The sequence below is a fragment of the Natrix helvetica genome (genome assembly GCF_964273705.1).
Source record: "Natrix helvetica genome assembly, chromosome: 7".
Taxonomy (NCBI): domain Eukaryota; kingdom Metazoa; phylum Chordata; class Lepidosauria; order Squamata; family Natricidae; genus Natrix; species Natrix helvetica.
The window spans coordinates 39,177,261-39,195,633 of record NC_138558.1 but is presented as its reverse complement, the minus strand read 5'-3'; the positions used below and the strand labels follow the sequence as shown (position 1 = coordinate 39,195,633).

The 18,373-nt window shown below is 41.7% G+C and overlaps 1 protein-coding gene across 1 annotated transcript; it reads right to left on the bottom strand.

Moving 5' to 3' along the window:
• Window positions 1-104: 104 nt before the first annotated feature.
• SMIM43 (small integral membrane protein 43) lies at window positions 105-16,725 on the bottom strand. The gene is made up of 4 exons (XM_081959913.1): window positions 16,005-16,725; window positions 4,104-4,287; window positions 798-846; window positions 105-247 (listed from the first exon to the last, which is right to left on the bottom strand). Exon 1 carries the CDS (start codon window positions 16,486-16,488, stop codon window positions 16,303-16,305), a length of 186 nt encoding a protein of 61 aa, XP_081816039.1. The 5' UTR covers window positions 16,489-16,725; the 3' UTR covers window positions 105-247; window positions 798-846; window positions 4,104-4,287; window positions 16,005-16,302.
• Window positions 16,726-18,373: the final 1,648 nt, after the last annotated feature.

The window sequence follows — 18,373 nt, the reverse complement described above, 5'->3', positions numbered from 1 at the left end:
AGTCAGGGACTTAATATGCATGAGAGGAAGCTCTTTCTGGAACATTATTGGTCCTATGCGGAACTGTTGCTTTACACTCAGACGAACGCACCGCTTGCTGAACGATTATAATAACAAAGGACAGTTGTAGTAGGATGGTTATTACTATCCTGTGATCAAAGTCTCTATTCAGGGGCCTCAGTCGCCCAACAGGCATTCTTTGTTTCATCGTGGTAAAAATCACATCCCCACTGTTTCACACATTAGACTACATCTGTCTGGCTGGATCCACATAATATTTCCAGATACAAATAATGAAACCTGGTATTAGCAAAGTTGAGAATTCAAAGAGATGCACTTCCTAGTAAATGGGTATAAAAGAAGAAAGGACTTGCCTATGCAAATATGTCCCAACAGGGCAAGCTCACTCTTTGAATAGAGTGAGGCGGTTGCATTGAATTTTGACTGTTTTAGTTATTAGTCATAAATAATTAAACATCATAATTTTACCGGGTTTGTGTGGAGTTAAATTTTCTGTCTGGTGGATCACAGTAACTTTATAATCTGCAAAAATACGCAAACTGTTCCAAGTGATGGTCTCCATTTGTTCCATCCTCTTGGAAGTTACCCATTAAGACCAAATGAATTGTGTGATTTTTCTGCACCATTTCAGAAATGAAATTCATAAATTAAAAAAAGAGATTTTATGTGTGCAAAAAAAAACCCTGCAACCAGAGTTTTTAAAATTGCCATTTTAAAATAAAAATGATGAATGTAAGCCCTGTAATGAAATTTAAGACAACGTAAGAAGAACTGACCTTAAGTTTGTTAAAGATCATATAACCTTGGGACTTCTTTGTGACCTTTCTGATAAGACAAAACAGAAAAATCCATGTGCTGCAGAAACTAAGATGAATGAACTTAAATACTCTTTAAATCTCTAAGATAGAACCAAGGGAAATTCCAAACGACAGCTGAAGTTCTGTGCTGCTCCCAGCCACACTGGGAAAACAACTTTTAAAACAGTCTAAATAAAGGTGTGTTGGCAAAGGGGCCAGGCTGGTGCTCAGGGCGGAGTGGGGACCCTAACTAGCCCTTAGCCCAATTCTTGATCATCCCATTCATCTTAAACTAGTGCGAGTGTGTCTATCAGTGTTCTCCTTCTCCTTTTGGGGACTGTTACCTTCTTGTTACTCCCCATTCTTTTCCTGGTTTTCCAGATGCTTGCACATAGTCATGGTTTCACATGCCTTTCCTATATTTTGCCCTTTAGCCCTTTCCTTCTTTTTTCCCTTATGTATGTATGTAAATGTATGTATATTTTTTCTTACCATTTAACACTATTTAAAACAAATGTAATATAAGAGACTAACAGTTGGAAGGGACCTTATAGGTTATCTAGTCCATCCCCCCTGCCCAAGCAGGAGACCCTTTACCATTTCTGACAAATGGCAGTCCAATCTCTTCTTCAAAGCCTCCAGTGATGAAGCTCCCACAGCTTCTGAAGGCAACTTCTGTTGGTTGATTGTTCTCACTGTCAGAAAATTTCTCCTTATTTCTAGATTGAATCTCTCCTTGATCAGTTTCCATCAGAGGTTGTTCATTCTGCCAACGAACTTCTCAACAACCTCCCAAAAACAAAAGATAGGATACCATGCAAGAATTGAACAGTAGAGTTAAATCTTTAAACAGTTTCTTAAGGAGATGCATTAATACCTTCTTCGACTTTCCAGCCGCTACTCCCCACCGCGGGGAGGCGGAACCGGAATGTCCAAGATGGTTCCGCCCCAGGCACCTGATGGAACCTGATAGGTTCCAGACAGAGCTTGGGCCATTTCCTGTAGCCCTGACCCGCACCCGGATGGAGGACCTAGTGGCTGCATGGAACAGTGCGGCCGCTGGGGCCTTGGACCAGGTTGCGCCTTTGCGGCCTCTCTTGCGGCAGCGAACCACCCAGGCCCCTTGGTTCACCGAGGAGCTGAGGGTGATGAAGCGCCGCAAGAGACGACTAGAGAGCAGATGGAGATCATCACGCTCTGAATCTGACCGAACACAGGTGAGAGCCCATTTACGGTCTTACCTTGTGGCGTTAAGAGTGGCCAAGCGTCAGTTTTGTGCCACTCTTATTGCATCCGCAGATAACCGCCCTGCCGGCCTGTTTGGGGTAACCCGCTCCCTCCTTCAACAGAGGCCACGGGAAGCCCCTTTGCAGGGTAGAGCAGAAGAATTTGGGGAGTATCTGCAGGACAAAATCGCTCAGATTCGAAGCGAGTTGGTCCCTACTAGTGGTCTGGAGGGGACGTCGGAGGTGGGTCTTGAGGTCCCACTCTGGGAGGAGTTTGACTCTGTTACTTCCGACGATATGGACAGGTTGCGTAGGCGACTGCGAGCCACCACATGCTCACTGGACCCGTGTCCCTCCTAGCTTGTACTGGCATCCTGGGAGGTCACACGAGGCTGGCTCCAGGAGTTAGTCAACACTTCTTTGAGTGAGGGGTTCTTGCCGGCCGTCCTGAAAGAGGCGGTGGTGAGGCCCCTCCTCAAGAAGCCTTCCCTGGACCCAGCTTTGTTAGCCAACTACCATCCCGTCTCCAACCTTTCCTTTCTGGCGAAGGTTGTAGAGAGTGTGGTGGCACAACAGTTTCCACGCCACTTGGAGGAAACTGATTATCTGGACCCACGCCAGTCCGATTTCCGGCCCAGTCACAGCATGGAGACGGCATTGGTCGCGTTGGTGGATGATCTCTGGAGGGCCAGAGATGGGGGTTGCTCCTCCATCCTGGTCCTATTAGACCTCTTGGCGGCTTTTGATACCATGGTATCCTATTGCATCGACTGGAGGGGCTGGGGGTGAGGGGCACCGTTTTGCGGTGGTTCTCCTCCTACATCTATGGCCGAGTGCAATTTGTATTGGCAGGGGGGCAGAGGTCGACCTCGAGGCCTCTCACTTGGGGGGGTGCCACAAGGGTTGGTCCTCTCGCCTCTCCTGTTCAATGCATATATGAAGCCGCTGGGCGAGATCATTCGTGGGTTCGGGGTAGATTACCATCTGTACGCGGATGACACCCAGCTGTACATTTCTACCCCAAACCACCCCAACGATGCCGTCGAAGTGATGTCCCGGTGTCTGGAAGCCATACGGATCTGGATGGGAAGTAACAGACTCAAGCTCAACCCGTCCAAGACTGAGTGGCTGTGGCTACCGGCACCCCGGTTCAACCAGCTGATTCCATCACTGGCCATTGGGGGCGAACATCTGGCCCCCGTGGATTGGGTACGCAATTTGGGCGTCCTCCTAGATGCCCAGCTGTCAATGGACGACCATGTGACAGCCGCGGCAAGGGGGGCGTTTCACCAGGTTCGCCTGGTGCGCCAATTGCGTCCCCTCTTGGACCGGAACGCTCTTCACACAGTCACCCATGCGCTTGTGACGTCCCGGCTAGACTACTGCAACGCTCTCTACATGGGGCTCCCCTTGAGATGCACCCGAAGACTGCAGTTGGTTCAGAATGCGGCCGCGCGGGCAGTTTCGGGAGTCGTTAGATACTCCCACGTAACACCTCTCCTGCGCGGGCTGCACTGGCCCTCTCTGTGTGAGCGAATCGGCCGAAGGGATGTGTGGGGCAGGATACGATCCCGCAAATAACTAGGTCCTGTGCCATGGAGCGCTTTGAAGATGATAATCAACACCTTGAAACGCACCATGGTATTCCTTGGCATTACCACCTTCCCCATCCTGAGTGCAGGAACAGATAAAGTCCTCCCAGTTCCCTGTTTCCCCCCCCCTCATTCTCCCCCCACAAAACTTTCCAACTTTCATTCAAAACTATTATTTTTCTATCTGTGTTACTGTGTTGAGTCCTTTACACTGGATGGCCTTCAAAGCCTGATTCCAAACTGACAGATGCAATTCACTTGGCTGCAGTGACTGCCAGGCCCCTTTCTCTCAAGGACTGGTCACTGCCCTGTGCAATCATTTCATCCTGGGCTGCCAGGCTGCTATGTTCTCTGCTGGTTGACAGCTGTCATTTCCCGCATAATCTTGTTGTTGATTTAACAATGGGCTGTTAAGACAACGACCTATCCTCACCACTTGAAAGGCATGCTTCATTCAGTCCTTGTACCTGCTAGTGGGCACCCTTTTGGATTCCACCCAAGCTGGATGAAGCATGGTTCTCTGTCCAGAGTACTACAGAGCTTTCATTTTCTTCCCTTCTTTTTCCTTTTCTTTTACATCTTCAAATGGCAAGAGGGATGCTGCTATTTTGTTTCTATGATACCCCTCCTTGCTACAAAGTTTTCATGCACCTACAGAAGGGAGAGAGAAAAAAGAAAGAACAACCTTATCCTCTGTTGATTTCATCACTGAGAGGGCAGAGCCAGGATCATACCACAGAGGGAGGGAAAGGCCACTGTTACTATCAAAAATAATTTGCAGAACAATGAGTAATTCAATGCATTCTATTTCTATGCATTCAAACAACTGGGAAGGCAATGGCAATAGCCTAGATAAGTGGAGGAAGAACAATACCTCAATGGCGATCCCTGGCAGGCTGGTTCGCACAAGAGCCAGCCAGCAAGGTTTACTTTATTTAAAAAAGATTATTTGTAGCTCAGGGTTGAAATGAGAGGTTCTTGGTGCTCTCCGTATTTGTTTTCTTGCAGACGTCTCATTACCCTAACTAGATATCATCTGTGCTGGTAAGGAGTCACTAGAACTGATGATGTTACCTAGTTAGGATAATGAACTTTTGCAAGAAAATAAACAAGGTCAGAGAGCACCAAGGGCCCCCTCATTGCCTTTCTGTCAGCCTCTGCTTCGCTTGCTTGCTTTCAGCTGCCATGGAAATGGGGAGTGGGGCATGGTATTTGGGCTGGGGTAATTGGTACAGGAGTGATAGTCAAAAAGGGATTTTTGTTCTCACCATCTTCTGAGCAAGCTGATGGCCGATGTTTGGACCTGGTCAAGGCCAATGGTCCTGCATACCAACCTGATGATGCTTCTTGGAGATGCAACCCACATGACACCTAAGGGAGTTGCAGATTGGGCAATGGAGTGTGGGTTGTTGGAGGGAGGCAGCTGGGCAAATGTTTGATATGTATGATTTCGTGCTTTTTTGACTCAGGCCTTGCTTTACTTCGCTGCTATCTATTCATAACCAGTAAAAGTACTTTTAATTCCTCAAACAATGGATTTGGGAGATTTCTTTCTTGGTTACTGAAGGAGGCACGCCTGACACTTTCTCTACATTGGTGAGCAAATAACTGGAGAATGACCCATCAAATCCTGCAGTGGCCATAGTTCTGAGTGACCACCACCCTTTGCCAACCCACCACAGTCAAAAGTGGAATTTCTAAAAGTTGCTTTACAAAGCGGGGGGAGCACAAGAGAGACTAGCAACTCAGGCTGCAGTACGGAATTTCCCAGAGCGTACTTTCTGCTCTTAGTTACCCATCACTGTACTAAGCTTGCCACAGTACATATTGGTGGCAATACCCATTACACCGAATCTGGCTACTTTTTGGAGATACTAGTAGACCTATTCAAGAATAGAAAATAAAATGTTTGCTTTACAGGGCAGGGCAGTGAAAGGGTAATTATTAGTTCAGAATGCCAGATGGTATAAAAAGAATAGCACAATAATCATAGGCAGTTGTTTCAATGGTTTATCCATTCAGAAATATAAACAAAGGTGAGATATTGCTATATCTTCCCTCAAATATTCCAAATGGCATATGCTAGTAGATAAGATGGAATTATTACCTAAATTGAGTTAGATGTTTTTTTGATAGAATATGTTGTAGCTTGACACCTTACATCCATGATGGCGAACCTATGACACGATGCCACAGGTGGCATGCGGAGCCATCTCTGAGGGTACATGAGCCATTGACTTAGGTCAGCTGCAACGCACATGCGCACTCTGGCACCTGATTTTCAGCCTTTGAAGGGCCTCTGGGTGGCCAGTGGAGTCCGTTTTCACCCTCCCCAGGCTTCAGAAAAGCCTCCGAAGCCTGGGGAAGATGAAAAACAGGCCTACTGGGCCTACCTAAGGGCTTTTCCGGCCTCCGGAGGATTCAGTGAGGCCTGCTAGGCCCAAAACGGGGTGGGGGTGGGGGTTATGTGCGTATGCGTGGGGGGATGGGGGGATCATGCACACATGCATGGGAAGCATGTGGGGGGATTAAATTATGGGTGTGGGCATACGCACATGTGCTATCGCGCACACACATGGTTTTGGCACCCAAGCCAAAAAATGTTACCCCTCTCTGCCCTACATGAAAGTAATTGCCAGAGACCTCCAGTAGTAGCACGTATAATCTGCACATACAGTAGCTATTTGTGTGCAGCATCATGATCAACTACAATAGTTGTCAGCTGACGGAGGGGCTCCCAATTTTCTCCACAAGCTCACCCTAGAAGTAGAATTAAAAAGCCTTTTGTGAATCAATGAAAGTAGCATGAAGACCAAATCTATGCCATAGTGGAGCTGTTCCTTGTTTTAAACTTTGTCTTTTATTAACTAATCAATAAGTATAACGCGAGTACTGTATTGTGTGAAGCAATGTTCAATATAGTTAGCTGGTAATACTTAGTAGTAATGTTATTTGCTTGGAACAATACAGAAGTCAATTGTCATTGCATTCTTCAGGGATAATTTTTCTCCTTCCAAGTCTAGTCTTGAGTTTGAAGATTTTATGATAGTACATCATTACAATACTAATCATGTCCAACTGTCCTTAGCTTTTCTGAAATCAACCAAGATAAGCAAGGATTTAGAAATGGGATAACATTGTTACATCAAGTACCTCCATACAGAAAAAGGACATGCTGTACCTGTGATATTCACAATTGCAAATAACCACAGAAAGAGTTGCTAAGATAATTAAAATTGGGGCAATTACATGGCAACATACATTTTAATAAATAATGACATTTGTGGTGTGAAATAACTTGCATCATATATTAAACAGTAAGTTCCAAATAGCAGCATTTTCATGCTGACATCATTTTCCCATACCTATTTTGCCATTCACAGATATTACCATTTTGGCCAAAAAGAGATTTGCAGACAGTGAAAAATAGTTTCAATGAGTGTTGGTCATTTTTTATTAAGTAATAAAATAGACTATCTTCATTTAGTATACATTTTGTTTTAGAGAGAAGAGTAAGGATGCTTAAATTATTTATATCTCCCCTTAACATCATAGAAATGTTTTACTCAAATGAGAGAAGAACGATATCTATGTATGCAAACTATCTTTTGTTTAAAATACTTTGTTTGTATTGTTATTTCTTTTTTTGTATAAAGACAAGAAACCCTGAAGTTTTAGCACCACTGAATTTGTGTTTCTTTAATTACTACGAATACATTTAATTACGAGTACAAAGAAAATTCATTCACCTAAAATTTATTGAAGTTTCTTTCCAATATTTTATCTTATTGCTGCTATAGATTGATTATATTTCATTCATTCTTTGTATTCACACTTCATAAATATTTTGTATTTGCAACAATATGAAACATTTGAGCAATCCCTGTGTTAAATAATGTGGTTTATCTTTCTTAATTGTAATCAAGTTATTTTTTCCAAAATTTTCTAATTTCTTTCCAAAATCATAAGACTATATTCTTTCATCAGGAAACGCTATTTTAAAAATAGACTTCCTAATCCACTGGTTGGATATATTCTAGCACTTTTAGAAGTGATCTTTTCTGTTTTTAAACAGTGAAGCATATTCATAGTAGATCAACAGATTCACATAGAATAACTATCTATTAATTCTTGCATGTTATATATGACATTTGCCAAAGCAAAGCAAATGTCAGACAAAATAATCTGTAAATAAAATAAATTGAACATTTTACAAGATTGTGTAAAACATGGCAATAATGCACTTTACATTATTATGTAAAACATTGCATTAATGCACCTTACAAACCCAGGATATATCCCCACTTCCATATAATGCAGTGGCAATTTTTCATTTGAGTTTAATAGATTATCATAAAAGCTGTTAAATAAAAGGGGTACATTTGATATATCAAATTTTTTATTCCATTCACAGATGTTCCATCCCATTCACAACTCTTAAATTCATTCTTGAGTGCCTCTCCCCAATATAATATGGGATATTATGGAAAGATATCCCATCCCCAACATAATATGGGATTGGATATCTTTCCATAACTTCCCAGCAGAAAAAGGCTACTCTTGAATTTGATAAAAAGATACTTTTTCTCCAAGAGATTACCATTATTATTGTCACTAACAGCACAGCTATGTAACGGTGCAATTATGAAGTTCAAATTGAACAAGCATTGAAAGCTCTGCACAGTGTTTTTTAAAAGCTTAATGGATTTTTTGGAATAACGGCTAAATAAAACATTCTGTTCTCTTTATTAGTGATAAAGATCAGTGCTTTTTAATCTAGTTGTTCTTATTTCAGAGTTTGCAGAAAGGTAAGTACACAAATCACAAGTGAGTACAGATTTTATTTATAGAAGCAAAGGAAGGACATGAATGAATAAAAGACCTTGCTATCTGAAATTTCATTCTTGTTTACCACTCTAAACAATATCTGCCATTCAGGCGCTGTTACGGTTATATCCCAAAGGAGAAACTAATCAGATTTGTAGGTGATGGAGTTGACTTTTATTTATATGTAAATTTTAATTGATATTGTTTATTACAGTCATATTCATCTCGTTCCACAACCATTATTCCATCACTTGCCTACTCTCCAAAACAGCTATCTTTTTAACCAGGTTGTCTTTTTTGTTCCCCCTCCCCCCTCCCAAAAAAATCAGGCTCATTATATTTTGGTTTGCTTGTTTCAAGGACAAAATGGCCCAGCTTTCAGAGATCCATCTACAAAGAAAAAATAATCCCACATAAGCAAAAGCACTAACATTATATCTTGTGTAAATTAGCAGATAGATAAAACTAGGCAAATTACATCAGTACAGGCACCAAGCGTACCATACTCCAGTTGCTAAATAAAGAGAAGAAGTGAAAAATTGTCTCTCGCCTCCAATACCTAAATTGTATTCAGAGTTGATAACAACATCTGGCAGACTTGATAACATTTGGCAGCCTTGAATTTGGCTTCACCTATTAATAGGGAAGGCGCTAGAAGTGTTGAACCAAGTGTCTCTGTCTTCAGAAAATTATTTGATGGTTTGGAGAAGACTGGTATAATACATTATACTGAAGCCAGATTAAATTGCATTCCATATACCCATGATGGCGAACCGATGGCATATGTGTCCGAAGTGGCATGCAGAACCATGTCACCTGTCACACACGGTGTCGCCTGTTCTTTTTTGGGGTTTCTGGTGTGCATGCACACACAATGATTACCCAGCCTTTGCGTGTGTGGCAGTGCCAGAAACCCCAAAGGCTGGTCTTCCATTTCCGGCTTAAGCACGCGCACTAGCCAGCTTCATTGGCATGTGCGCATACGCAGCAGTAACTGGAAGACTTGCTGGCTGGTGTGCATGCACCTGCCGGAAATCAGAAGTTCATTTTCCAGCGTGTGCATGCCCCCCTGGGCAGTTCCTCTTCCTGGTTGTGGCTCAGACAAGCATGTGTGTGCACACAAAACAGGTGCACGCACCTAAGTGCTCCCTTTTTGGCACTCTGTGCCCATCGTGCATGCTCCCTTTTTGGCCCTTGGTGCCACAAAGATTCGCCATCACTGCTCTATCAAGTTTCATGGTAAAGGGAAGAAATCTGTACGTTTTATTTATTTATTTTATTTAGTTTGTCAAATGTGTACAAGATAACAGGTGTAAGTATAAACATGGACATGAACAAAGGAAACGAGTACAAATAAATGGGGACAGTAGGACAGGGACGGAAGGCACGCTGGTGCGCTTATGCACGCCCCCTTTATGGACCTCTTAGGAATCGGGCGAGGTCCACGGTGGATAGTTTAAGGTTGAAGCTCTGGGAGATTGAGGATGTAACAACAGAGTCAGATAGAGCATTCAAGGTATTGACCACTCTGTTTCTGAAGTCGTATTTTCCGTAATCGAGTTTGGAGCGGTTTACTTTGAATTTGTAGCTATTATTTGCCCGAGTATTAGTGACGTTGAAGCTGAAGAAGTCATCAACAGGCAAGATGCTGTAACAGACAATTTTGTGCACAGTGCTTAGATCAGACTGCAGGTGGCGCAGTTCCCGATTGTCCAGACTCCAGACCCAAAATTTCAAGCCTGGTGGCATAGGAAATTCTATGTGAATAGAGGAGTGGAGTACACTTCTTGTGAAGTACCTCTGGACCCGCTCAATCGTATTAATATCCAATATACAGTGTGGATTCTAGGCACACAAGCTGTATTTGAGAATTGGTCTGGCAAAGGTTTTGTATGTCCTAATTAACTGTATAATGTTACTAAAGAGGACGCTTTCCAAAATTAGGTTAACAACTCTTAATGCTTTTTTAGCAATGTCTACAGGCTTTCTTTTCATTGGTTTGGCACTGATGTTTTAATGATACCTGGCTTTGCCTTTAAACTATTAAAACTTTTGGTTTTAATTAACTGTTTTGATTTATTAGGTAGGATAGCATTGTTGTTCCTTTGTACTTATAGTTATTTTATTTCGTCCAGGCTTAAAGTTGCCAAAGTTGGAGACCCCTGTCCTATGTGATTATATTGCATCATCCCTCTTATTGTTAGAATCTCACTTACCGTATTTTTCAGAGTATAAGCATCGGAGCATAAGACGCACCAAGGTTTCGAAGAGGCAAATTAAAAAAAAAAGTTTTTGCACTCTGCAAACCTTCCAAAAACAGCTCGTTTTTCACAAAAATGGGCCTGGTTTTTTTTCCAAAAAAAGGGCATGAATAGTCCTTAGATGGTTTGTAGAGTGCTCCTGGGGTGGGGGGCAAAATTGAGCAAAAATTGGGCCATTTTTTGCTCATTTCTGCCCTCCCCAGCCCCCAGGAGCTCTCTGAAAGCCTCCTACAAGCTATGCACGGCCATTTTGGTGAAGGGGTGTGGTTTCTGGAGGCAAAAAATATTGTATTCGGTGTATAAGACGCACCCAGATTTTCAGCCTCTTTTTTGAGGGAAAAAGGTGGGTCTTATACTCCGAAAAATACGGTAATTGTTGATGGATGGTCAATGCTACCAACAGTAAAAACTACCTTATCTCTACATATGGTAGACTTGGTTTTAATGGTTGGCTTGAATAAGTGTTACATTCATCAAGGAATTATTGTTTATCTCATCTCAAAGACATTGAGTTTTTGAATGAAGATCATTTGTATCATTAACAGATGGAGAATGTTCCTGGGATATATTCTCAATCATATTGATGTTGGCCTAATTTGCAAAAATAATAAGACAAGTCCAAACCATAAGGCTTTAACATTTGTAACCACTGGATGATTGTAACCAAGTTTTATTAAACATTTTCTGAAGTATTTGTGTAAATTTGAGAATGTAACCAGTTTAGATCTACAAGGCTATTAACCAAAAATGAAACCCATGTGAAACTCCAGTGTAAAATTCATGCAGGAATAACATACAACATATTTATATACAGAGTTGTGGGATTGCACCAAGGACCTTAATGTTTAGTCTTGTTTTCACAAGGACTAACAATTAATGGATGGGATATGAAAATAAAAGAGAATTGATTATTATTTAGCTGTTAATTGTAATGTTTTTTTAGGCTAATGCCTATTTACTTACCTAGGATCTCCAACTTGAACTATAATCTGCTTCCACATTAAAAGATATGGAATATGTACGTTCTCCCCCACCCCAACTGCTCTCCTTCCTTCCTTCCCTCCTTCCTTCCCTCCCTCCCTCCCTCATTAAAAATATTATGTTTCTATTTACTAAGTAGATACTGTTAAGGAGAATCTCAGAAGAGCTCTTTAATTAGCATTTTATATCTATGGATTGTAGATCACATGTATGTATGTATGTATGTATGTATGTATGTATGTATGTATGTATATCTGTGTGTGGGTTATATTATGTATTTTAAGGGCAACAAATAAACTAAGGTCAAATTACCCTGTTTCCTTGAAAATAAGACCTCCCCAATTGGGCTTCTAAGCGCATGTGCTAAAATAAGTCCTCCCCTGAAAACATTGCAACATACTGAGATGGGCTATAACTTTGGTTCAGGCATAAAAGCCAAGCTGCAATACTAAAGGCCCGTAAAATCCTGGTCAAGACTATAGTTCCTCCTTCTGCCGGGAAGGGGTTTGCTGAGATGACATATGGTATTTTTATCTATAGCAGACGACACTGACCCAAACGGATGTATCCTGTTGTTCACTCCTGCTTTCTTCCCCAAATGCAATAGTTAGAATATGATAAGGTCTGCACAATTCTTGATATGCCTGTAACTCTCTTTTCTGTCATTAACTGTAACCAAATATCTGTATGAAGCATTTTCCAGTTCCTCTTAGGACAAATGTAACACCCAGTTAATATACACGTAATTTGGGGTATATAACCCTGCTTTTGTCAACCCTTCGGGGTTCAAACACATTGTCCTATTTTGTGACGTTTGAACCTATGCATAATAAACTCCTTCCTACACTGAAGTGCTTGGCCTGTGTTCTTCCCTTTTCCTACTTCAATACCAGCAGCCATGAGGTGACTATACTCGCCGCCTCCTGCACCTCAAAAAAAGAAAGACTTCTCCAAAAATAAGGCCAAGCGCTTATTTTGGAGGTCAAAAGGAAATCAGACCATCTTAGAATCAGAAATCTTATTTTCGGGGAAACACAGTATATACAGTAAGTATGGTAAATTTCCAATAAAATGAGTTAATGTAATAATTTGTATCCATCAATAACAATATAAATCCTTTTAAAAAAATATTAAAAGAGCAACTGTTGAATAATGCCTACCAGTATGGCAGGTGAAATAACTTCTGATTTGATAAAGGGACCAAAGGAACATATGATGATTGATTTGGAAGAATATTCTTTGGGGTGATTAGGATGGCAGCTATTTTGCCGGCTACATGAAATAACAAATATAGTTTTGCAACCAGAGACCTTTTTCAAAAAGTGAATGAATGTATCAATAATCTGGCAAACAATGCAAGCAAACAATGATAACAAAAGATCAGTGTTGGTTTATGGTAAATGAGATAATAGGTGATTTCAGCTCTAAGCAAAAATTGCAAAAAAAAAAAAGTTTCACTTGGTTGTCTGTTTAGCTCTAATGTCCTCACAGTAAGGGCTGCTACTTATCATTAACAGCTACTAATGACTAGAAAAATATTGACCAAATGCTGGGAAATAATAAAAACAGTGTAAATTGCAAGGGATAATAAGTAGAATGATGGCTTGCTTGATTAATTGATAATTAAATTAAAGGGATCTCAAAAAATGATGACTTTTTTTAAAAAGCAAGATATTAGTTAATTTTATTTACATTAAGTTAAGATGAAATGGAGTGAATTTAATTATTTAAAATCTGTATCTTGGCTTGTACTGCTAACATTATCTTGAAGCTGGCTTACAAAATAAAATTGAAATAATAATAGTCAAAACAAAAAAGACATTATGAATTCATCCATTAATATTCCCTCTGTATTTTCAAAGTACTATGTAGTATGTAATCTTTTATTTGTTTGTTTATTTCTTTATCTTGTTACTTACTCAATTAGACTTGTTTGCTGCCCGTCTCACATAGAGGTGATTCTGCATGGCTTACAAGCATTAAAAGCTAATGAAACATTGAAGCAATTAATACTCATAATAATAGTAATAATTTGCAATTTAAAAAATGGGGAGGAAGGAAAAGGATACACACAGTGGGAGGTGGGGTCCTGCCTTAATACATCAGCTGCTTCCAGGGTGTAAACCCATAATGCAATGCACGCGCAACCGCACATGCATGTGCATCTCCCACATGCACCCAGCCCCCTGCACATGTGTGGCAGAGACCTGATAACCAGCTGGCTGGTGGGAGGCATGCCCGAATGCGCAGTGGAGCTGAGCTGGGGCAATGGTTCGTGTGCCCGCAGAGAGGTCTCTGCGTGCCACCTGTGGCATGCATGCCATAGGTTCACCATCACAGATCTACAGTCTAGACCCGTGATGGTGAACTTTTTGGCACCAAGTGCCGAAAAGGGAGCATGTGTGCGCACATCTGGCAGACAACCCAGGAGATGAGCTTCCCAGGGGGCATGAGTATGCTGGAAAATTAACTTTTGGCTTCTGCGCTAGTCTTCCGATTACTGGCAATCAGCTGGCCAGCATGCATGTTCATGCCAGAAAATGGAAGACCAGCTTTTCCAGTTTCCAGCACTGCTGCATGCAAGAAGGCCAGCTGATCGTCGCGCACACATGCGCATCACAAACCTAGAACAGGAACGGGCAACACCGGGCATGCCAGGCGACATGGTTCCACGCACCAATTCGGGTACACGTGCCACAAGGTCGCCATCACAGTGATAGAGCATAAACCTTACAGGGTATGTGAAATCATTAGAACCCCAAATTGTCCAACAACATTTATAAAGTGCCTATTTTGTGTCTATTTCATAAATTTCATTTGAATAAAGAGATCTACTGGGAAGAATGATAAGAGTCCCTCAGACTGGAGTAAAATATTGGATTAGAATTAGGACAAGGCATTCATACTGGTAGTCCCACTGAAATCTTTGGGGCTTAGTCAGGATTAAAGTTTCTCATTCACTTCCATGGGATATAATGCTTTGGATTTATGCAGCATATTTTATAACTATGGGAGTAGTTAAGAACAAACAAGACCATTGCTTATCAAGTTCAACTGGATAGTTAATATGATCTCCAAGCTTAGAAGTTTGAGCAAAGGCACTTTTATTATTAGTGCTAAGAAAGTTCATGTCATGATATGATTCGCACCTTGCTTATACATAGATCTAAGCCAAAACTAAACTCACAGTATTGTGTGATTACCTAATGTGACTACCGGTAGCAGTTTGTATTTACTCAAAAGCATTTTAATTGTTCCTTTTCCATTTTGTTGTATAAGCCACCACTGAAACTTTTAAAGTTTTGAAGTCCCATCTTGGTTCAATGGAATCATTATAGTGTCTGCTGAAATTATTCTTTTTACAGTATTCCACGAGACCTTAGCAACTTAAAGACTTGAGGACTTCAACTCCCAAAATTCCCCAGCCATTCCCACAAGAATGCAGACTCCTGCATACTTATGGGAAAAAGCAGTCCAATAGCCAAAATAATATCTTTCCATCTTTATGTCTCTATATGTGTGCACAATTCCTGGCTAGGCAAAACTATAAACCAATATATTGATGAAATTCCCAGATATTAATCTATTTAAGCTGAGAGCAGAGTAAATGAAATGATATATATGAACAGTACCAACCATAATGATTTTAAATTAGTAAACATAGAAAAAATAAGGTCAAAAATTATGTGAGGCATATATATATATATATATATATATATATATATATATATATATATATATATATATATATATATATATATATATATATATATATATATATATATATATATATATACACATACATACATACATACATACATACATACTCTCTCTCTCTCTCTCTCTCTCTTTCTCTCTCTCTCTCTCTCTCTCTCTCTCTATAACAGATATTTGGAGTATTTTTTTACTCACTTCAGTATCTCTGTAAACCTGAGACTTCAAAGATTTGCTAAGGAAATTTGAACCATTTAATACCGCATATCAGGGCTGGTTATGCATATTATTTTGACCAAAAGGTACCTTAGGAAAATGCAGTATAAGCATATTCTGCAATATACGGTATACAGAATTTAAAGACCACACTCCCCACCCCACCCAAAAAAGTTATCAAATCCCATTTTAAATGCAGAAATTAAAGAAGGGCTCTGGAGTTGACATAAAGTTTCTTTTTATTGTAAGTAGAATTGCTTCTATTTATGACTTATCAAGCCTTTTCAAATTTAAGAATTCCAATCATTAAGGAACCCTAAACCTTAGTCAAATTTGCCAGACTGGAACCTAAACCTAAGAGGAACTTACTTTGTGGTTACTTAGGGCGGTTTCCTCAAATCAAAGACTGGAAGCTAAAGCCAGAAGATTTTTAGGAAGACTGTCAAGGTTCTCTCCAATTGAATTGAAAAGTGCAGGTTGAGGCTGTTGTAGCTGGAGCTGGCTTGGAAACTACTTATTTCCCAGCCCCAAAGACCCATTCTGTCGCTACCGGATCACACATCCCAACTCCAAGGTCAACTTCAACCCACCGGGAGGCACCTGTGGCTGCTCCTTGGAAGTCGCGGCGTTAAGTTCGTCGTTTTACTCCAGCCGGGGGCGCCTCGCCTCACAAGGTTTGCTCGCGGCAGAAGCCCCAAGGCTCTCTCAAAGAGGGGCGCCCGGGTTGGAGGGCGCCGGCGTTGGCGACGGAATTCTTCAGCTGCTTAATGACCCCGAAGAGAAGCAGGACGAGCAGAAAGAGCAGGAGGAAGAAAAGCGCGAGGTAGAGGAGCAAGTTGAATTCCCACTCCATGGCGCCGCGAAGGCCATCCCTCACCAACTGCCCCGCGAGGCCCCCCCTTCCAGGGAGGGGACGAAATCGGGGTGTTCAGCCGCCCCTGGCATCTCTTCTCCTAGGTCCCTATCCCCACCCCCTTTTCTTCGCCTAGGCTGGGAGCCAAACGAAGGAGACGCGTCTCACCGACTCCGGTTGGGGACAAACAACCGTAACAAATCAGTCCATCGCCTTAAAGGGCTGGAAGCTCGCAGGAGCTGCTTCCAGTCACAGATCCCGCTAAAAGGAACACGCAGGGACACGCGCACGCAGCCGCACTTGAACGGATCTCCTTTAGCAAACTCGGGATGCCCAGATCGCGTCTTCAAGATCGGTTCTCCACAGGTTGATTGGAAAAAAGCACCGGGGGGGGGGGGTGTGTGTGGAGAAAATCCACATTAAAATAGCAGCCTCCCGGCAAAAGAGTCCAAGCAAGGGCGGCCGCTGCTTTTGATCAGCCTGCATTACCGGGGAAGCGAGCAAGTGAGAAGAAAAGGGCGGGATTGAAGGGGCAACGGACCGAGTCCCGCCACTCTCGGCGGAGGTAATGGAGCTTAGCTCCGGTCAGCCCCGTCCCGGGGGACGATGGAGGGCATCAAATCGGGAGCTCTACTAAGCGAGCCGCAGAGGCAGAGCGGGGCTTTTCTGACGTAAGACGAGGCTGCCTAGATCAGCGGGTCAAACTGCTGCCCTTTCAGAAAGCGGTGAAGTTTTTTGCTGTTCGTGGTAGAAAGAAATTATATTTCTAGCAGACTCTAGTAGCCATTGCACTGTTTTGTAGTACAGGCAGCCCTTGACGGAGGACCACAACTGAGCCCAAAATTTCTGTTGTTAAATGAGCCATTAGTTACCGTAAGTGAGTTTTGCCCCATTTTACCACCTTGCTTGCCACGGTTGTTAAGTGAATCACTGCAGTTGGTTAGTTAGTAACCCGGTTATTAAGTGAATCTGGCTTCCCCGTTGACTTTGCTTGTCAGAAGGTTGCAAAAGGGGATCGCCTGACCTTGGAGCACAGCAATGGTCGTAAGTATGAGTCAGCTGCCAAGCATCTGAATTTTGATCACATGCTCATGGGGATGCTGGAAAGGTTGTAACTGAAAAACAGTCATTCGTTTTCAGTAACATTGAATGGTCAGCAAATAAACTCTGGTAAGTTGAGGACTACCCATAGTATTATGTACAGTATGTTTGCCTTGAGTTATCTACAAAGTAATAAAGGTGGAATAAAAATGTAATAAATAAAATGCACTACAAGTTCCTTGTTCCAGCTGCCTTTATTCTTTTGGCCTGTGCCCACTAATAGAGAAATCCATTGAATGGTGTATGTGTACTGCACAGCAGCCAGAGATGAGCAAAGCAACAAAGAGGAAGTCTCTAGATTTTCCTATCCATCCCACATGCTATGAAGGATAGAAGATAATGTCTCTGAAAAAGTAGATATTTATCTATTATTTATTATTAGATTTATATTCTGTCTTCCTTTGCACAACTCAAGATAGCCTTCCAGTGCTCCATCTCCTACTTTTCCCCAACAATAACCCTGTAAGGTGGATTTGGCCAAAGGAGAGTGAGCAGCCAAAAGTTTCTCAGCTGGTGTTCATGATGAGATAGAACTAGCGGTCCCTTTCCTGCTTTCTTTTCTATCACCTTAACCACATTATGAGATTCAGAGCTTGTGATTCATTTATCTTACAGTAATACTCTGCCTAAAGAAGTATTTACATAGAATTAAGTTCTATGTATTACGTTCATTGAATTGGTCCTGCTCCCCTGGATCTAAACCCATTTGCTTAATTATAAGCACTATTTTATCATAGCAAAGGATACAAGATATAGTGCCAATAAAAAAACAAGTGTTTATATT